At 47.7% G+C, this 21,566-nt stretch overlaps 2 protein-coding genes across 2 annotated transcripts in view; one reads left to right on the top strand and one right to left on the bottom strand.

The window, feature by feature from the left end:
• Positions 1 to 9,283, top strand: part of SIPA1 (signal-induced proliferation-associated 1) — a 39,761-nt gene extending 30,478 nt beyond the window's left edge. Inside the window, 3 exon segments of the mRNA XM_039366215.1 lie at positions 523 to 598; positions 2,518 to 2,599; positions 7,876 to 9,283. Of these exon segments, the coding sequence (XP_039222149.1) occupies positions 523 to 598; positions 2,518 to 2,599; positions 7,876 to 8,028 (311 nt within the window). The 3' untranslated portion in view covers positions 8,029 to 9,283.
• A 5,672-nt stretch (positions 9,284 to 14,955) lies between these two features.
• On the bottom strand, positions 14,956 to 16,605 carry LOC120318533 (insulinoma-associated protein 1a-like). Its single transcript, XM_039366254.1, has one exon. It carries the CDS (start codon positions 16,392 to 16,394, stop codon positions 15,624 to 15,626), a length of 771 nt encoding a protein of 256 aa, XP_039222188.1. The 5' UTR covers positions 16,395 to 16,605; the 3' UTR covers positions 14,956 to 15,623.
• Positions 16,606 to 21,566: the final 4,961 nt, after the last annotated feature.

The raw sequence follows: 21,566 nt of genomic DNA, 5'->3' as shown, positions 1-21,566 counted from the left end.
GTGCAATGAATTCTGGGAGTTGAAGCCCACACATCTTAAAATGGCTGCCTTGGTGTTTCCTGCTGTGGCCGGCAGAATCATTTGTCACCCACCTTCAAGTGGGGGAAAAAACATTTTCAAACAGAGGAAAATCTACCATTCAAGGTTGATCCGTTGACCTCTTCTTGGTTCCCTCCAAAATCTTTTCCTGCAGACTTTTCATTCACCACCTGGGTGGCATCACAGGCTTCGGTCCACGTAGCTCAGGGGTCTTCAAACTTGGCCCTTTGATGACTTGTGGACTTCAACTCCCAGAATTCCTCAGCCAGGCACGCGTGCCTGGCTGAGGAATTCTGGGAGTTGAAGTCCACAAGTCATCAAAGGGCCAAGTTTGAAGACCCCTGATGTAGCTCATGGCCTTTTCCTCGCTTCCTTACTTCCTGGAAATGCCAGAAATTGGGATTTAGGCTGCTTTTGTTTGCAAAAGGGGTTTGTTTCCTTGATCACCGGCATCCTCACCTGTGCCTTTTTGCGTGATTTCAGGCCAACATATCCTGGAGAATCGAGAAGGCAGCACTGGGACACAGAGATGCGCCAATCAGCCACAAGCCATTGATGAGTAAGAAGGAAGTCTGTGTGTACGTGTGTGTGTGTGTGAAGCTTGAGCTACAACAGAGAGAATTAAAGTGGGACGGAGACCTTGTCCACCTCGCTTCCTATGCACTGTCCAGAACAGCGTTTCCTCAATCTTAAGAGGGGTGAACTTCAACTCCCAGAATTCCCCAGACAGCATGCTTTAAGATGGGTGGATTACTACTCACAGAATTCCTCAGCCAGCATGCTTTAAGATGGGTGGACTTCAACTCCCAGAATTCCCCAGCCAACATATTTAAGATGGGTGGATTACAACTCCCAGAATTCCCCAGCCAGCCTGCTTCAAGATGGGTGGACTTCAAACCCATAATTCCCTACTCAGCACGCTTCAAGATGGGCGTCTTTTAATTCCCAGAATTCCCCAGCCAGATGCTTTTAAGATGGGTGGATTTTAATTCCCACGATTCCCTCGTCAGCATGCTTCAAGGTGAACAGACTGCAACTCCCACAATTCAGCTGGCTGGGCAACTTCACTTTCATATTTTTGTTTAATAAATTAACCAAATTCACGCCAATAATAATTTTTTCTTCCGGGGCAGAGGTGTTCATTTCCAAATATAACAGTGGTCTGCAGCCAGTCTGCATTTGTCTATTTTTCTGCATGTGGAAATCTAAGCATTCTGGGGTGGAAAAATTGGATTTGAAAACCAGCAGTTGGCTTTATAATACAGGCAGTCCTCGACATACGACCACAATGGAGCCCCAGATTTCTGCTGCTAAACGAGACATTTGTTACGTGAATTTTGCCCCATTTTACGGCCGTTCTGGCCACCGTTTTTAAATGAATCACTGCCGTTGTTAAGTTAGTAACCCGGTTGTTAAGTGAATCCCGCTTCCCCTTTGATTTTGCTTGTCAGAAAGTCGCAAAAGGGGATCACGTGACCTTGGCTCGGGAATTCTGGGAGTTGAAGTCCACAGTTGTAAATGCTACCCATGATGTAGTTACAGGTAGTCCTCAACTTACGACCACAGCTGAACTCCAAATTTCTGTTGCTAGGTGAGACATTTGTTAAGTGAATTTTGCTCCGTTTTACGACCTTTCTTGCCGCAGTTCTTCAGCGATTCACTGCCGCTGTTAAGTCAGTCACCCGGTTGTGAAGCGAGTCTCTCCCGTCGACTTTGCTTGTCGGAAGGTCGTAAAAGGGGATCACATCGCCCCGGGACACTGTGACCGTCATAAATACGAGTCAGTTGCCAAGCCTCTGAATTTTGATCATGTGACCCCGGGGATGCTGCCACGGTTGTTAAGTGTGAAAAACGGTCATAAATCACTTCATGCAGTGCCGTTGTAACTTCGAACCGTCATTAAATGAACAGATTAAGTTGAAGACTACCTGTATTCTTTTCAAGACACCATGGCCCAGAATTGAGGAATAAAACAGTGGTTCTCAACCTGTGGGTCGGGACCCTATTTGGGGTCGAACGACCATTTCACGGGGGTCGCCAAACAACGCAGTCCGCTATTTTTTCCCCCCTTTTCCTTAGCTGTGCTCCTCCCTTTTATTCCAATGGCTTTTGAAAGCCAATAGAAGAGACTCTCTTGAATAGAGTCTCATTCTATTGGCTTTCCAAAGCCAATAGGAATTGTGCAGGCTGTCTCTGCCCTGCTGAGCCCGCCAAAAGTCCCATTCTGCAAACGGTGCTGCACCAGTTGAGTAGTCCTCGACTTACGACCGATTGAGTAGTCCTCGACTTACGACCGGTTGGGGGGTCGCGGCATTAAAAAGGTTGAGAACCACTGGAATAAAATGTAACCAAAGGCTCGCCCCTGTTGGGCAGACGCATTTCCTGGAGTGTGCTTGTTGGTGCACGCGTCGGTTGACTCAACAATTAACGTTGCTTGCTGTGCCTTCTGGTTCCTCTTTCCTTGCCAAACCGTTTCAGGTCCCAGCACGCTCTCAGCCTGGCGGACAAAGTTTTATACTTGGAGGTGAAACTGAAGGAACTGCAGGAAGACCTTCAGAAGGTGAGGAAGAAAGACGCAGGCAGAGGAAAGAAAGACCACCCACCCAGCTACCCACCCAAAATCACAGGTAGCCCAGGTCTGGAATGAGGAGACTGGGATACAGGTAGTCCTTGACTTTACGGCCAAAATTGGGAGCAGAATTTCCGCTGCGGAGCAAGGAGGTTTTTAGCTGGAGCTGTACCCGATTCTGTGACCTTTTTCTGCCACGGTTGTTAAGCGAACCACCTGCAGTTGTTAAGTGAAGCGTGCACATCCAGCTTCCCCACGGCAGTAGCAGAGCACGCCTCCGTTTGAATTAAAACCCTCTGCTGCTCACTGGGAAATCTCCCATCCCTGCAAATCTCTTTTTGCAAATCTCCCCAAAGCCAGATTCTCTTTTTCAGACAAGTGTGTGCAACTCGTCCGGAGGTCACCGCCGGGCTGTTATTTCCCAGGCACCAGCCCTTCGTCCTGTCTAGTTTTCTCTGCTTTAATCCAGGCGGGTTTTGTTTATCTTTGAATCATACGGGGGAAAAAAATTCTCCTTCAGGGGAAGTGAGTTTCACCCAGTCTGGCACAGCTGCTGGGATGATCCGCCCCCAGAACACAAAATCTTGTTTTGTCTTTCTGGGTCCCGATATAAAAAAGATGTTGAGACTCTGGAAAGAGTGCAGAGAAGAGCGACAAAGATGATCAGGGGGCTGGAGGCTAAAAAGTTGCAGGAATTGGGGATGTCTAGTTTAATGAAGAGAAGGATGAGGGGGGACATGATAGCAGTCTTCCAGTATCTCAGGGGCTGCCCCAAAGAAGAGGGAGTCAAGCTATTCTCCAAAGCACCTGAAGGCAGGACAGGAAATAATGGATGGAAACTAATCAAGGAGAGAAGCAACCTGGAATGAAGGAGAAATTTCGTAACAGTGAGAACAACTAACCAGTGGAACTGCTTGCCACCAGAAGTTGTGGGTGCTCCATCCCTGGAGGCTTTTAAGAAGAGACTGGACAGCCATTTGTCTGGAATGATATAGGGTCGCCTGCTTGAGCCGTGGAGGGCTGGACTAGAAGACCTCCAAGGTCCCTTCCAGTTGTGTTCTTCTGTTATTCTTCGCTGCAGTCGATCAGCAAAGTGGAAAGGACTTTAAAGAAGGGAATTCAGAAGTTCACTTACATTCGAGTTAGAGAAATGGTGGCCTGTGTGCCACAATCTCAAATGGCATTTGCGTGTCTGAACTTGAGCCCAAGGCAGCTTAAAATAGCTGCACAGAAGAATAGATTAAAAAGGTCATCAGTTGCAAGAGTTTGTCAAGGCTGACACCAGGAATTAAAAACTGACTTGAAGGCACATGCGTGCGCACACACACACACACACACACACACACACACACACACACACAGAGGCAATCTTAAGCTTGCTTTCACATAGCTGTGTGCAATTAACAAGTCAAGATGAAATAAAACTGGATGAAGAGTTTGTGGCTAAGAGCAAATTCACTGACTGCTGAAATACTTTTTTTCCTGAGACATAATTCCTGCTGAATTATCCCTCCTGTACATTCACACTCAAGGTATGACAGCACAGTGACCGTTCGAAGTTAAAATAGCAGTGAAAAAAGTGACCTACGTCCATTTTTCACATTTAACGACCGTTGCAGTATCCCCAAGGTCAGGGGTAGGCAACCTTGGCTCTTTTATGACTGGTGGACTTCAACTCCCAGAATTCCTGAGCCAGCATGGCTCAGCTTGGAGACCTTTCCCTTTCCCCTCAGAGTGGCTGGCTCAGGAATTCTGGGAGTTGAAGTCCACAAGTCATGAAGAAGCCCAAGTTTCCCTCATGCTGGCTCAGGAATTCTGGGAGTTGAAGACCACGAGTCATGAAGGGGCCAAAGTTTCCCTCCTGCTGGCTCGGGAATTCTGGGAGTTGAAGTCCACGAGTCATAAAAGTGCCAAGGTTGCCTACCCCAAGGTCATGTGATTTACATTCGGATGCTTGACAAAGTGGTTCACATTTATGACGGTCGTGCTGTCCCGGGGTCACGTGACCCTCCTTTTGCGACTTCTGACAAGCAAAGTCAACATGAGGGAGACTGATTCATTTAGTGACCGTGTTGCTTACTTAACAACCGCAGTGGGTTCACTTTACAAATGTGGCAAGAAAAGTCGTCAAATGGAGCAAAAGTCACTTAGCAAATTTCTCCGCAGCATCATAAATTCAATTGTGGTCATAAGTCGAGGACCACCGTTTTCTTGGCCTGCATTCATATCTGGAAGTGAGATTTGGTGGGTTAGGAAAGACATCAGTGTAACCTGAAAGAGTGACATAAAATGTTAGTGCAAAAATAGATGAGATAAGTGATGAAAGCACCTCAAAGGCCTTTCAGGGAGTTTGGCGAGAGAGTCACAAAAATTGACTCACAAAATAAACACAGGCCTGGGGGCAGAAGACAGGGTAAACAGAGGAAGTTGTGGTTGGCTGGAGTCACAAGTGTTCCTGGGAAAAGAGAAGGGCGAAATTAAAGGAACAACGGAAAGCAAATAAAAATCTATAAAGCAGGAGCATGGACATAATATGGGTTGGAGGAATCCAAAGCTGGTATATTAAACTGATTTTATAAATGGCTTACTTTATTTTGCTTTTAATTTCAAGCATTTAAGAAATGTTTATGTCAGTATTTCTTTAGTCTTAGCAACTTTAAGAAACGTGGACTTCAACTCCCAAAATCCCCCAGCCAGTGTGGATTCTGGGAGTTGAAGTCCACGTATCTTCAAGTTGCAAGTTTGAGAAGCACTGCTCTAAAATAAATGAGTAGTCCTTCCTTCCTTCCTTCCTTCCTTCCTTCCTTCCTTCCTTCCTTCCTTCCTTCCTTCCTTCCTTCCTTCCTTCCTTCTCCCTTTTCCTTTGTTTTCTTTTTTCCCTCCCTCCCTTCTTCCCTTCCTGGCTGGCTTAAAGTTGCTAAGATTGAGAAATACAGTTCTCTGCCATCATCCGTTTGAATGTTTTGGTGGATTGTTTTGAACCCCATTTTTGAGATTGCAAAACATTGCTTGCCCCAGAAAGAGAATGGCAGCCGTGTGTGTGTATGTTTGTGTATATATATATATACTAAAATTTGGGGAAGGGCACAAATTCTTTGCACCAGCTTCTGCCTTAATCCAAGATTGCTTCAGCTGTGGGTGGGTGTCTTCGTCTGTCTTTAGTTCTTCTGCTTTTTTTATTCGTCGGCTCAGTAAATACCTCGGTGGGAGCCGGCCGGGGATGGCAAAGCGCCAACGGGCGAGCGTCCCAAAACAGGGAAAACATTTCAACAGAAACAAAACCGAAAACCTAGCCGGGAAGAAAAGCAGTGACCTCAATCTGATTTCCAATGCAAAAGAAAAAAGACAGAGCCAAGCGAAAAACAGAAATTCGTCATGCAAAAAAATCTGCCAGGAAATAAGATTATTTCGGTTCTGGAAGAGAAAAACCAGGAGAAAGAAAATTTAGGGTGTGGTTCAAAACAAAAAAAAAAAGAAGAAGCTTGTAGTTTATCCATTTCCATCCTGGTCAGTATTAGGTTTGCATGTTTGGTGCTAATTTTTGATAGGGGAGGGTGTTAAGTGATAGATCCCCTCCAGATGATGTCATTAGAGTAGGCGGAGTCACATCCCCGGACCCCGGCATTAAATCCCAACAGCAAATTAATTCTCTTGCTAATTTAGTTTGCATGGGCTATGCAAAGGGGTAGGCAACCCAAAACACTCAAAGAGCCACTTGGACCCATTTCTCACCAAAAACAAAACACCGGGAGCCGCAAAACCGTTTTGATATCTAAAATGAAGATAACACTGCATATATCCTTTTTTACCTTTATTATAGGTGTGTGTGTTTGTGTATGTACTGTGTGTGTGTGACGGACGTGGTGTCCCACACACACACACACACACACACACACACACACACACATAAAAAATAAAAGTAAAAATATCACTCTTGGGAATATCCATACTATTAAAACAATGATCACCAAGAGAATGCTTTAAGAGAATAAAATTACATACACGTCAAGGTTAAAAAAAGGATATAATAAGTGTTCTCTTCATTTTACATGTCAAAAGGGTCTCTCTCCTCTCTCTCTCTGTCTCTCTAACTCCCTCCCTCCCTATCTGCCCTTGGTCTGCCACTCCTCTTCCCCAGCTCTGGGATAATCTCTCTCTCTCCCCTTTATTCTCTCCCCCCCCCCTCCTATCTGCTGCTCACCTGGCAAGCTTCAAGCTGTTGTCCTTTTCGATCAGGGGTAGGCAACCTCGTCTCTTTTATGACTCATGGACTTCAACTCCCAGAATTCCTGAGTCAGCCTAGCTGGGCTTTGCAACTCAGGTCTAGTTAAAATCAGCTTCTGGCCATTTCCATTCTTTGCTGATCTCTATCAGTCAATCAGAGTAGAGCTGGAAGGGACCTTGGAGGTCTTCTAGACCAACCCCTTGCTCAAGCAGGAGACCCTAGACCAGGGGTCTTCAAACTTGGCCCTTTTGTGACTTGTGGACTTCAACTCCCAGAATTCCTCAGTCAGCATGACCGCCATTTTGGAAATTCCCATCCTGAACTTGTCCGTTTTACACACCTTCTCCCAGAATTCCTCAGCCAGCGTGTCTGGCTGAGGAATTCTGGGAGTTGAAGTCCACAAGTCTTAAAAGTTGCCAAGGTTGCCGTAGTGAATAGTTTTATGAATAAAACTATCATAAAGGCTACCAGAAACCGTTTTTCTGATCCTTAAGTCTGTTGAGTTCCTAAATAGAGAGCGGGCTGTGAATTTTCCAAAGCGTATTTCTCAATTTTGGCAGGAAGGAAGGAGAGAGAAAAAAGGAGAAAAAGGGAAGGAAAGAAGGAATAAGGGAGGGAGATAATGAGGGATGGAGAGAGAAAGGAAGGATAGAGAAAAAAGGAAGGAAGGAGATGGAAGGAAAAACTCATTTATTTCAGAGCAGTGTTCCTCTAACTTGCAACTTGAATACAGGCGGACTTCAACTCCCAGAATCCATTGCTGCCTAGGGAACTCTGGGAGTTGCAGCCCACCCATCTTAAAAGTTGCAAGTTCGGGAAGCGCTCGTAAAGCAAAGGCGCGGTTGAACACACCTTGAATTTTGCAAAACGCAACCCTTAGCTCCGGTTTTTTCGGTTTGTGGTTCTTCCCAGTTAACGACGGCTTTGCCGCCCGATTTGAACACAGACCGTAGCCAAGATTATCCTCAAGGCGATGACGAAGCCCCTTCCCCACCTAAATCCCCATTCTGACCTCCTTTTCTCCTCCTTCCCCTCCCCCCAGGAAAAAGCCGAAAAGGCCGCCCTGCAAGCCGAAATGCAAGCCTTGCAACAGAACACCAAGCGACTGAAAGAGGCATCGGAGACGGCCGCGGCCCAACTCAGCCAGGTCACCCAGATGTTGGGGACAGGGTCACCTGCCCCCCACGGCCTGTGAGGGACCCCCACGGCCGGCCACTTCCTGGTGGCCCAGCCCCGCACGGCTCACCTGACTTTCTCCCTAAGGAAAGGGTACCACCAGGCGATCCAAGAAGAAACTGATGATTATTGGTTGTTTCTGAAAAACCCCTCCCCACCCACACACACACACACTTGCAAATCCTTGCATCTGTCTGGAAGTTCGGCTCTCCCCATTTATGGGGGGGGGCTGCCTCATTCCCGAAGATGAAGGGGGGAGCGGATAATTGAACTAGAAAAGACCCATGTGGCCAGTCAGCTTTTTCGACTGTCCATCTCCGCATCCTTGAACGATGTCTGATTTTGCCCGTCCTCGAGTTCAGCTGGGTGTGAATTTGGAACTTGGGTTCGAAGACCCTCCCCCAAGTGCCAAGGGGGGGGGGGGAAGGCGATCACCTGGGATTCCTGCCTGCCTCGCACCCGGGTCCGTTCTTGGAATTTGCAAAATTCAGCCACCGCCGGATTTTTTTTTTTAAATTTTATTTTATTTTTGCACGGGTCTCCACCGATCCCGGGGGGAAGAGCCCCCCCCCTCCTTCCGGGGTCTCCAGCGTGGGAAAGAAGGGCGGGTGGGGCAAAGCAATCAAATGGCAATAATTGCAAATGGCTTCCAAGCCGGGGGGGGGGGCATCTCCTGCCCAGGATTTTGTCACTGGAGAGCCCACCTTTATCTTCCAATTTCCCCCCCCCCTCCCACCGCACTGTCTGGGATGGCACGGCGTGCTTCCAGCCCAATTTACTGTGAATTATTTTATATATTTTTTTTTTGAAAGCTGTGATAGGACTAACCTCCCCCTGCCCCCCCCCCGAAAAATAATGATCTTTTGAGTTGTCCTGTCCGGTCATTCGTTCCACCTGCACACCTGTAACCTGTAGAGGCTCCTGTAGGGTGGGGTGGGGTGGGGGTCACAGCGCCCCGGTCTGCCCCTGATTTCGTCCTCCCAGCATCGGCCCCACCCCGAAATGGTGCTATCCATGACTTAGTTTTCCCATTCCTCTCGGTTCCCATCCCAACCTGGTTAGGATCGGGGCCACTTTGTGGAGCTCTTCCATGTGTCTGTATCCTGTAGTCTGTCCGTCTTCCGTTCCTCCCCTTTTTTTCTCTCCTCGTCTCCTTCTATTTATTTTCCTTTCCCTTTTCCTTCCTTCCTCCTTTCGTTCCTTCACTATTTCCTTCGTTCCCTCCCTCCTCCCCCTCTCCTCTCTTGTCCATTTTTTTCTTCTCTTTCTCTCCCCTTCCTTCTTTCTGTCCTTCCTTCACCATTTCCTTCCTTCTCTCCCTCTTCTCTCCTATCTTCTTCCTTCCTTCACCTCTCCTTTGTTTTTCTCTGCTCCTCCCTTCCTTTCTCCCTCCCCTCCAACTCCTTCCTTCACTAGTTCCTTCCTTCTTTCCCCCTTCCTTCCTTCCTTCCTTCCTTCCTTCTTCCTTCACCTCTCCTTTGTTTTTTCTCTGCTCCTCCCTCCATTCCTTCCTTTCTCCCTCCCCTCCAACTCCTTCCTTCACTAGTTCCTTCCTTCTTTCCCTCTTCCTTCCTTCCTTCCTTCCTTCACCTCTCCTTTGTTTTTTCTCTGCTCCTCCCTCCATTCCTTCCTTTCTCCCTCCCCTCCAACTCCTTCCTTCACTAGTTCCTTCCTTCTTTCCCTCTTCCTTCCTTCCTTCCTTCCTTCCTTCCTTCCTTCCTTCCTTCCTTCCTTCTCCTCCCTCCCTTCTCTTCTTCTGTCCATTCCATTCCCTTCTCCCCTCCCTCCAACTCCTTCCTTCACTAGTTCCTTCCTTCCTTCCTTCCTTCCTTCCTTCCTTCCTTCCTTCCTTCCTTCCTTCTTCCTTCCTTCACCTCTCCTTTCTTTTTTCTCTGCTCCTCCCTTCCTCCCCTCCAACTCCTTCTTTCACTCCTTCGTTATTTCCTGCCTGCCTTCCCTCTCCTCCCCTTTCTTCTTCCTTTCTCCTTCTCCTCTTCTCTGTTCTTTTCTTTTCTCTGCCCTTCCTTCCTCTCTCCCTCCCTCCACTTCCTCCCCATCCCTTCTCCCTTCTTTCCTTCCTTCCTCCTTCCCCACTATTAGTTAAGGCAGACGTGAATTCCTTGTCCGGCCTCTGCCAAGGGCTGCCTTTGAACTGAATGTACAGATTTTTCCCTTCTTCGTGCAATAAAAGTCTTCATCCACAGCTCCACTCCGGGCTCTCTTCTCATCTTTTTTTTTGGGGGGGGGGGAGACCCCAGGATGGTTTGTTCAATCCAGGGAGGGAGAAGGACACACCGGGAGGAGCCAACCATGCCGAAGAATTGATTCCCTCTGCGGGATTTCCACCTGGAAAGACCATCAGCCCCGTCTCCGGGCCACCCCTCCCTCCTTCTTCTCCTTTTGTGTGGGGCCCGGAGCCCCTCCTCAAATCCCCCCCCCCTATCTCAGTATTCCAGCTTTGGCACCCTCCCTGGAGTTTTGCTTCCCAAGGCCCCCCACGGCCCTCCGTTCTTGGCTTGTTCAGACTCGCTGGCCCGGTGTGTACTTAGCGGTTGGGTTCGGCCATATAATTAAGTGGGTTCGGCCTTCGGCTTGGCTGAGCACTCAGCCAGCCGGCTCCCTTCTCTTCCACGGCCTTCCCCAGCTCTGACAAAGACATGGGGGGGGGTCTTTTAAGAAGAAACCGGACCGCCATTTGTCTAGGCGTCTCCTGCTTGAGCAGGGGGTTGGACTAAATGACCACCAGGATCCCTTCCAACTCGCTTAATCCTGTATTCTGATCTTTGCGGTGTGGCTTTCCACGCAGGCCCCCTTGTATACTCCCCACCAACCCCCTGGCAATGCTTTTCTGCTCGGATTTCCAACAGTTAGACCCCCCCCTTGCCTTCCACCCCCTTTTGCTGGGGGGGGCGCGGAGAAGCAACCTGTCCTTTGACCCCTGAGACCCCCCCCCCTCTTTTCTGCACATGCTTCGGGAAGCTTTACCAAAATGTTTGTGTGTGTTCAGCAGGCAGCAAGCTGTTTATTTTTGTTTTGGTTTTTTTTTTTAATCTATCTTATTTGGGAGAATGATTACTCCTGTTTATTTTGCGAGTGGCGTTGCAGACAAGAGAAACATCCAGATCTGGGCAATGACATAAACCTCTTTTGATTTCCAACTTGGCAATAGTTAACCAAAAAGAGAGAGAGAGAGGGAGATAGATAGATAGATAGATAGATAGATAGATAGATAGATAGATAGATAGATAGATAGATAGATAGATAGATAGATATAGATATAGATATAGATATAGATATAGATATAGATATATATGTATGTATGTATGTATGTTTGGGCTGCTTTTCTGCTGAAGGAACCGAATGGAGCAAAAACACCGGGCAGATGGGAGCCGCTATCATTTTACAGGCGTTTCCTAGAGACCAGGAAATCTGCCCCAGCCGATGGCAGAGGCGGGAGGGAGGCAAATTTGCGGTTTAGGATGTGTGCCCAGCTGTGGCTGGACTTCTCGGAATGTCAGGATTGGCACTGCTGAAAACAACACACCTTGTTGCAGCTTGTTGGCTTCTCTCTTTCTCTTTCCCTCCCTCCCTCTCTCCTTCTTTGCTTCCTTCTTCCCTCTCTCTGTCCCTTCCTTCCCTCCTTCTCTCCTTTTCCTTCCTTCTTCCCTCCCATCTTCCTTCCATTCCTTTCCTTCCTTCCTTCCTCCCTCCCTCCCCTCCATCCATCTGTCTTTCCTTCCCTCCTTCTCCCTTCTTTCCTCCCTTCCTCCTTCTTTCTTCCCCCTCCTTCCCTCTCTCCTTTCCTCCTTCCTTCCTTCCTTCCTCCTTTCCTCCCTCTATTCTTCCCTCTCTCCTTCCTTCCCTCCTTCTCTTCTTTCCTCCCTCCCTCCTTTCTTTCTTCCCTCTCCTTCCCTCTCCTTCCTTCCCTCCTTCTCCCTTCTTTCCTCCCTCCCTCCTTCTTTCTTCCCCCTCCTTCCCTCTCTCCTTTCCTCCTTCCTTCCTCCTTTCCTCCCTCTATTCTTCCCTCTCTCCTTCCTTCCCTCCTTCTCTTCTTTCCTCCCTCCCTCCTTTCTTTCTTCCCTCTCCTTCCCTCTCCTTCCTTCCCTCCTTCTCCCTTCTTTCCTCCCTCCCTCCTTCACCTCATTCCTCCTTCACTCCCTTCTCCTCTTTCCTCCCTCACCCTCCTTCCCCTCCCTCCCCTCTTCCTTCCTAGCTTACTTCCTTCCTCTTCTACCTTCTTTCCTCCCTCCCTCCTTAACACTTCCCTCTATCCTTCCTTCCCTCCTTCTCCCTTCTTTCCTCCCTCCCTCCCTCCCTTTCTCCCTCCTTTCTTCTTTCTTCCCTCTCCTTCCCTCTCCTTCCTTCCTTCCCTCCTTCTCCCTTCTTACTTCCCTCCCTCCCTTTCTCCCTCCTTTCTTTCTTCCCTCTCTCCTTCTTCCTTCCCTCTCTTTTTTCCTTCCCTCTTCCCTCCTCCCTCCCTCCCTCCCTTGCATTTAGCGACAGAGGGCTGTATATGCCTTTAAGATGGCAGAGTGGGCCAATTCAAGCCTCCAAGAAGCAGAGATCCAGATCCAGGTTGGGAGGGGGGGGGCGGCTCCTGCTGTTTCTGTGGCTGTGCAACCCCACCCACCTTCCCGCAAGATCGAGTCTTCCAGGTTTTTTTCTAAACCCCCGCCAAGTGTATCAGGCCTCAGTGCTAAAATCAATTTTGTTTTCAAAATAAACAAATCCTGACCCTTCAAGAATGAAGAGTTGAAATACACACCCCAGCCTCCGTGGAGATGTTGCCGGGATCAGCTCTTGCTGTCTTTGGAGGCTGAACAACAGCAATTAAAAAGAAAAGAGGAGAAGGAAGGAAGAAAGAAAGAAGAAAAAAAGAAAGGAAGGAAGGAAGGAAGGAAGGAAGGAAGGAAGGAAGGAAGGAAGGAAGGGAGGGAGGGGAAAAACACATCCCAGCTTTCATGGAAATGTTGCCTGGAACAATTCTTGCTGTCTTTGGAGGCTGAACAACAGCAATTAAAAAGAAAAGAGGAGAAGGAAGGAAGGAAGAGAGAGAAAGGAAAAAAAAAGAGAAGGAAGGACAAGTGAGGGAGAGAAATACACATCCCAGCCTCCATGGAGATGTTGCTAGGAACAGATCTTATTATCTTTGGAGGCTGAACAACAATTAAAAAGAGAAAAGAAAAGAGAAAGAAAGAAAAAGAAAAAAGTGAGGGAGAGAAATACACATCCCAGCCTCCATGGAGATGTTGCTAGGAACAGCTCTTGCTATCTTTGGAGGCTGAACAACAACAATTAAGAAGAAAAGAGAGAAAGAAAGAAAGAAAAGAGAGAAAAGAAAAGAAAGAAGGAAAAGGGAGGGAGGGAAAAATACATCCCAGCCTCTATGGAAATGTTGCTAGAAACAGCTCTTGCTATCTTTTGGAAGCTGAACAACAATTAAAAAGAAAAAAAAAAAAGGAAGGAAGAAACTTGTGCCAGCCCCCAAGCGTCTGGATAAAATTTCCTGGGCACTTTTTAAAAAATATTAAAATTCACCGGGTCAAGCACAGTATCAAAGACAGAAGCGTATAATTCCTGAACGTTGTACCGAAAAATACATTTGCTGCACCGGAAAGGAACCCAAGCATCAATATCAAGAATTCTCTTAATTTTCGGCAATATAATTTTCTAGTTAGAAAAGGGGAAGGTGCTGAGTGCTGTTGTTCAGAAATACATGTTTGAAGCCCCTTCCCCTTCCCCCCCCCATCTCTCTCCCTCTCTCTTCTGCACCAGCCTTGCTTGCTTTGATTTGCCAGATTAGAGGGGGGGGGGAAGTTTTCCAGGTAAAATAAAGAGTAACTCTGAGCATGTGCAAAGGGGCTTTCCTTCCCTCCCTCTTCCCCATCAGCAAACTGGCGCCTAGTTTGGGAAACCGCTGCCAAAAGAATTTGGCAGAGAAGTTCCTCTCTTTTTTTATGTCCCTTTTGACCGTTGGAAAAATACACCTAACTTCTGCAAAAGAGGAAAATATCCATCAGGGACTTAAAAGCAAATTCCTACACGGAAAGAAGTCAAAAACCTCACTCCTGATGTTGTTCTTATTTTTCTTAAAGTAATTCCCCAAGAAAGAGCGGCGAAAACACCTGAACTCACAATTACGCAAGTATGGAAATGAAATCCTGCCCTAAGAGAACCATTGCACAAAATGAGAATTCCATTTAATATATATACATATATATATATATATATATATATATATATATATATATATATATATATATATATTTCCTCTGTAGCTTGTTAAGAAATGACCAGGAGTTAAGTCTCACTCAAGGTATTTAAAAAAAAATAAAAAATCAGTGCCTGCCTACGTATTAAAAAAAAAAAAAACAGCACATTAAAGATTTGGGTCCATCTATATTTCCCAGGGATGGAGTAACTTTTTAAAAAGGCGCCAAAATTCTCTGCTTCCCCCGCCCCCCCCGACAGGCTACAACTTCAGAAGTTGGACGTTTCAAATACGGGTAGTCCTTGACTTATGACCGCAACTCAGCCCCAAATTTTTGTGGTTCAGGGAGACGTTTGTTAAGTCAGTTTCGCCCCATTTTTACGGCTTCCATTGCCATAGTTGTTAAGTGAATCGTGCAGTTGATAAGCTAGTAACCTGATTGTTAAGTGAATCTGACTTGTGTCCCATTGACTTCGCCAAAGGGGATCACGTGACCCTGGGACACGGCCACCGTCGTAAATACGAGTCAGTTGCCAAGCGTCCGAATTTTGATCAAGTGACCACAGGGAGACTGCAACGGTCATGTGAAAAAAACGGTCCTAAGCCACATTGTTCGGTGGCATTGTAACTTTCAACCGTCACCAAGTGAACTCTTGTACGTCGAGGACTACCTTTAAAGACACTATACAGGTAGCAGGGGTTGGACTAGAAGACCTCTAAGGTCCCTTCCAACTCTATTATTCTATTCTGTTCGATTCAGTAGAAATAATTATCGGCTGGTGAAAAAGCTAGATGGAATAGTATCGCCTTTTCGCTTCTCATACCTTTTAAGTTCTGCGATAACATTATTTTTCACTTCAAATTCCCAACTTGCCAACATCTTTCTCGCATTTTGCTCCTTTCACACGGGTAGAAAAGACACAAGAAAGGTTTAGATTTTTTTTTTTAAAAAAAAGTCTTTTTACTCTACCTTCCATTCACAAAAAGTCCCCCGTAAACCAGCACCCTATCCTCAAAAGGGGAAAGCTTTACAGCAAAAATGCTTATTTTGAGCGTTGTTTCCCTTCCTCCATCGGCGGGAAGCTAATTTGGGGGTGCAGAGAAAGATACCTCTGCATCCAAACCCCCATATCTCCTTCCACCCACCCCTTCAAACAACACTGTCTCTCCCCTCCCTCGGCTGAAGGACACCAACGACAAGGGTGAACCTGTCTCGTCAGGGCACACAACACGGGCTTTCGGTCCTGCGTGTATGGACTGCCTGGACGTTCCCACCACCTGCCCAGGAAAAGTCACGGGGGGGGGGGGACGGGAATAAACTCTAAACTTGTCAGCTTGCAAAGGCAGCATCGTCTCCGCCTGGGTGGGAAATCTCTGCCAGCTGTCTTTGGAAAAAGCAAGTATTAAAATGGTTTTTGAGGCCAAGAGGCCGAGAGACGGTTGCCATGCAGACGCTGGCTTTCGGAGAGCACCGGCCCGGTGGCATCGTGCAGTGCCAGGTGTTTAGACAGGTAAGCCCTCCGTCGGAAGCGTTTGGGGCAGTGCGGGCAGCCATAGCTCCCCTCCGAGAGCTCGGGGTGCAGCAGGGCACCGGAGTCATGGGCTGGTTTGGGGTTCTCGTTCTCCTTGGCTCCTTCCAGGTGTCCTTCTCTTCGGGGCTTGTGCCAGCGGCGGTGGGAAGCCAGGTTGGCCGGACAGCTGAAAGCTTTGTTACACTCGTGGCAGCGGTACTCGACCCGGGCGATGCGGGAGCAACAGTGTTGTGCCAACGCCAGCGGACCGGGGTAAGACTCCTGGCACAGCTGACAGACGAAGGCGCCCAGCAAGACTAGGCCCCCTCGCGCCACGCTGGCCCTCTTCATCGGCTTGGCCCCGGCACAGGCCGAGCCTGAACCAGGAGACTGCAAGGGGCAAGCAGGTGCCGATTCTCCTGGCGCCGGGCACCCGGCGTTGTGCCCCCGATCGTGGCAGCTGGAGAGCGGCATGGCACTGATGAGGCGCAGGGGGGCCAGGTTGGGAAGCTGGGTGTCAGGCAGCCCCCCAACTTTGGGCTGCTTTCGATGGACTGCAGGGCCCGGTTGCGAGGATGGGAAATGTTCGTTCGGCGGAGTCCGGATCCGGTACGAGACAGGCGTTCCTCGGTGCGTCCTCTTCACAAGGAACCCGCGTGGCATTTTAAAGGGAGACTTGGAAAAATCTGTGGAAGGAGGAGGTTGAGGTTTAGGATCTTGGGAATGCCACCTCGCTGTTGCCACGGTGCTTCGGTGCCTGCCGCACGGACGCTCCCTCCAAGGTGAACCTACGGGCTGAGACTCTGGTGGGGCTGATTGACTGGGCTGGTGCGTCCCCGCTCGGCTGGATGCAGCTGGCCTGTGTGGGCAGGGGCGTCTGCCCCCCATATAAAGGTCTGGGGCTGCTTTTGTGCAAGCTGAAGGCCCCAGATGGCTGCTGCAGAGCAGCCAATGGGGGCTGATCTGGCTGCGTGGCTGCAAATCCCTCAGGGATGGGAGTTGGAAGCCGGGCAGCAGATGGAGGCTCGCCCTGGCGCGCGTGTGGACCCTGCCATTATGCAGATTGGGGGCACGGGATGGCACACGCCATCACAAAAGGGGGGTGGGGTTGAAGTTGATACCCTGGGGAGGCCTAGAGCCTCAATGGACTCTGGGAGGGAGGAGGGGGAGGGGGAAACCAGAGCTGGGGGGGATTAACCCTTTCAGCCCCCTTGTGCGGAGGGATGCATGCGAGAAGCTAAAACCCTCAGACTTGGTTAATTCCACCGGTGGAAGGCAAAACAGGTGCCAATGCACAGCTTGCCAACTTAATCTTGCCCCCTTCAGAGTTTGGGTTGTGTGAATGCAACCCATTGAGTCAGTCTGTGTTCCTGGGCGGTGTGTCAGCCCAGCTTAGGCGCCCGATCAGTCAGTTGTGAAGTTGGGTGATGGCACCAAGCTAGGAGCTCCTCCATGTAGAAGGGCAGGAAGGAAAAGGTTGAAGAAGGGGTGGTTTTACAACTGGTTGAACTTAGCCTCTCTTTCTGCTGCTATATTATCATAGGACATAGGTACTAAAGAGGCCATCAAGCAGGGCAGGATCTGTGTGTGCAGACCGTACCTTTATGCCATTGGTAGAGAGCATTTTTCAACTCTTTAAGATGGGTGAACTTCAACTCCCAGAATCCCCCAGCCAGCGTGCTTTAACCTAACTCCCTCACTAAATCGCATTGTGATATGTTGTGCCTCAACTAAACAGGTTGTGCAACCATAGTGAAGGTTACTTTGGTTTGTGGGTTTGGGCAATGAGCAAACTAAGGCCATTGTGGCTTATGCCGTAAATCGTGGCTAATACATTGCTCGGCCAGTCAGGACTTGCCAAGACAATTGTGGTTACCTCTGGGCAGTTTTTTCCTTCCTTCCTTCCTTCCTTCCTTCCTTCCTTCCTTCCTTCCTTCCTTCCTTCCTTCCTTCCTCCCTTTCTCCTTCCTTCCTATCTTAGTTTGTTTGTTCCTTCCTTCCCTTTCACCTTCCTTCCCTCTCTTCTTGCTTTTTCCATTTCTTCCACCCAACCTTTCCATTGCTTCTTCCTTCCTTCCTTCCTTCCTTCCTTCCTTCCTTCCTTCCTTCCTTCCTTCCTTCCTTCCTTCCTTCCTTCCTTCCTTCCCTTTCTCCCTCTTCCTCATTCCAATCTCCTTCCTCCCTCCCTCCTTCCCTCCCTCTGCCCAAATCAATGCATCTTCAACCCTCCCCAGGGCCAAATGTTATTTTTCAACTTAGATGTAGAATATCTGCTTTCGTTGTAAGAGATTTAAAGATGTCCCGCGAGTGAAAAACAGTTGAACTTGACATGTTCCCTGTTGGACTCGGTGCGGATGAGTTGTAATCTTTGCGGGAACCGAGTGGCGAAGGAAAATGCTTGGCTATTAGGGATGCAAATCTTGTGCCGATCCCAGTTTGTTAAGTCTGAAGCTGCTCACCCAAAATACAGGATCCATCCTTGCCACATATATTTTTCATCCGGGAGTAAAAGACTGCAGGATAATATGGTCGGTCCAGGAAAACTGAAACCCTCTTTAAAAATGAAGGACTACAAATATGGGGTGCCAAATGGAGTTTTAGCCCCAGATTAAATGGCAGGTTTATTACAGGCCAGCAAGCAAGCTTCCACCCTGCAGATCTTTTTTTTTTCTTTTCTTTTTAATAATTTTTTTATTTTTCCAAACTCTCCCCCATACATATACCGTGATATTTATCAAATGTTAACATACACTCTTTTTACATTCATATATAAGATACTTTTAATAAAATGAAATAAGTACCCTATCTGTATTATATACAATAAGATTAATGTTCTCTTACATTAATACTTCTATTTGTCTAACCTTCTCGGTATATACTTCTATAAATATTTATACCACCTCCAATTATTCAATACTGTGTCGCCTGGATCTCCCTCCTTATCTGCTCCTTCTTCTTCCATCTAAATTGATGTTAACTATCTTTTAACCGTATTCTCTTTTCAGCCAATCATAAAAAGTTCCCCAGATTTCATAATAGTCTGTTCTCCTTCCATGCCAGCTTGGCCAGGACGGCCACCAGAGACAGCCCCCCCCCCCAGCCACCCGGGCACCTTCCCTGCCCCCCCCCTTTTCTTTGTTCAGGGTTTCATCTGGGCTCATTGTGTGAGCCCAGCACAGTTGGCCTTCCCTCTCTGCAAAAGGGGTGGGGGGAGACGCTTCTCCTTCGCCAGCCCTTCTGCACTGCTTGCTCCCTGCTCCCTGGGGATGGGGAAGGGGGGGCCGCATTAGCATTTTCCAGCATGCCCCCTCCTCTGCCCCCCCCTCCCCCCCCCCCCGAAGCCTGGGAGACACGCGCCTTTCCTGACCTCCTGACCCCCTCCCCAGAAAGCTGCAGGGGCTTCCTTGCAGATGCCAGACAGATCCTCCCCTGTGGCTGTCATACACACCAACAACACTATCAGGCCTGGCTGTAGTTAACCCTTTCAGGCCAGGCCAAGCTCGTTGGTCACATCCCAACTGGGGTAAAAAATTGGGGCAGAAGCTCCAGAACGCCCCGCTTCAAGTCCTGTGGACTACAACGCCCAGAATTTCCAAGCCACGTTGTAGCCGTGGCTAATTCCTCAGCAACACTGTCTGTTGGACATTGTGGGGCTTCCGTTGGGTTTTCTGGCCTGCTCTGGAGGTGTTTGCCAATAAGCTACAGGTGATCCTCGACTTAAAACTTTTTAAAACTCACTTGACGTTACAGTGGCCCTGAAAAAAAGGGACATGTGATCATTTTTCACCCTTATGACTTTTGCAGCATCCCCGTGGTCAGATTCTTGGCAACTGACTCATATTTATAACCATTGCAGCGTCCCCACGGTTTATGTGATCAAAATTGACATGGGGGATTCTGGGAGTTGAAGTCCGCCCATCTTAAAGGTGACAAGATGGAGAAACATTTATTTAAGTACTGTAATAGCTGAATTGCACCCACAATCGCACAGCTACACCATCAGGATCTTGCACCGTAGTCCAGTCTAATTGGTATCCTGGGAGTTGTGGTTTTGCCGTTGTGACATATGGCTGTGAAAGCTGGTCGATCAGAAAAGGCAGACAAAGAAAAGTGTTTCAGTTGTGGAGCTGGAAAAGCTAAGCATTGCTGTGAGGGTGCTTCTGATCCACCCTGGTTAAAGGACCAGTTGGATCCTTCTCGAAAGCTTTATTTAATAACTTAAATAACAGAGAAAGAATTTGATGCCTGACCATTCAAGGTGCCTTAAAAGAAACTGAAGAAACAATTCGGTTTCCTTCAGATCACAAAGAGGAGAAGAAAAGTGTTGATAACAGCTACAACACCCGAAGGCTTATGAGTACTTAGGAGGGGTGGTCTGCCCCCCTCCTTATGATCCTAGATTGGTGCAAACAATTCAGGAGCCTAAATTTCCCCACGTAATACGGATTTTTTTTCAAGTCAACCTTCCTTTGGATGCCGGCAGGCCTAAACATAAAGCTGTTACACAATAAAATTTTGGAGGAAAATGGTTGCAAAGATAATAAGAATTTTGCAACTTCCCAAAGAAAACTTTACAGGTTTTTCTATAATAAGAATGTTGCAACTTCCTAAAATAAAACCTAAGGCTTTTTTTTTTCTTCTCCTGCTACAAGGCACCCTTTCTTTAGTGCGTGAGTTTATTTTTTCTTCTTGCAAATCACGGATAAAAAGTAGCCATGAAGCCACAGAAAGATCAACTACTTTTTGTTTATAGAGAGTTTTATCTAATTGCAGGTCCTTCTATTCCAGGCCGGTATCCTCACTGCATTTAAACTGTCTTTTAACAGAATAACCGAATAACAGAGTTAGAAGGGACCTTGGAGGTCATATAGTCCAACCCCCTGACCTAGCTAGTGAAGGCAAGTCTTAAATTTGCCAATTTGGAGACCATTCAAAGTTACGGCACTGAAAAAAAGCGACGTAGGACTATTTTCCACACGGCCATTGTAGCCTCTTCATGGTCATGTGATCAAAATTTGGCCATTTAGCGCTGGCCGGTATTGATGGCTGCCATGTCCCAGGGTCACTTGATCCCCTTTTGTGCCCTGCCAAGCAAAGTCAATGGGGAAGCCAGATTGACTTAACAAACGGGTGGCTAACTCAACACTGTCGTGATTCATTCATTCCTGTGGCAAGAAAGGTGATAAAATGGGGCAAAACTCACTTAAAACAACTGTTTTGCTTAGTGATGGAAATTGTGTGGGGGTCAGTTGTTGTCGTAAGTCAAGGACTACTTTTAATCCTGTTTTGCTTAGCGATGGAAATTGTGGGGGGGTCAGTTGTGGTCGTAAATCAAGGACTAATTTAATCTGTTTTGCTTAGCGGTGGAAATTGGGGGGGTCAGTTGTGGTCGTAAGTCAAGGACTACTTTTAATACTGTTTTGCTTAGTGATGGAAATTGTGTGGGGGGGTCAGTTGTGGTCGTAAATCAAGGACTAATTTAAACTTTTGCTTAGCGGTGGAAATTGTGGGGGGGGTCAGTTGTGGTCGTAAGTCAAGGACTACTTTTAATCTGTTTTGCTTGGCAATGGAAATTGTGGTGGGGGGGGTGAGTTGTGGTCTAAGACAAGAACTACTTTTAATCCTGTTTTCAGTACTGTTGACGCTGCTGTGTGGAAATGGCAAAGCCTAAACAAAAGGTGTGGGAGGAATTTTGATGTTGGTCTTTATAATGGGCAATTCATCCACGAGCTCTTTTCTTCTGCTTCCGAGCTGTCTGCAAACTTGACCAGCTCCAACACGGCTTGTTTAGTCCAAAAGAGAAACAGTGCAGCTTTTGCTGGCTCTGGTGACATT

Source organism: Crotalus tigris, unplaced genomic scaffold (genome assembly GCF_016545835.1).
Source record: "Crotalus tigris isolate CLP2741 ecotype Arizona unplaced genomic scaffold, ASM1654583v1 scf7180000020245.1906669, whole genome shotgun sequence".
Classification (NCBI taxonomy): Eukaryota; Metazoa; Chordata; class Lepidosauria; order Squamata; family Viperidae; genus Crotalus; species Crotalus tigris.
The sequence above is the reverse complement of the archived record's forward strand: the minus strand, read 5'-3'. Positions and strand labels throughout refer to the sequence as shown.

Coding starts and splice junctions, on each gene's coding strand:
- LOC120318533 (XM_039366254.1), bottom strand. CDS start 16,394: ATGCCACGCGGGTTCCTTGTGAAGAGGACGCACCGAGGAACGCCTGTC.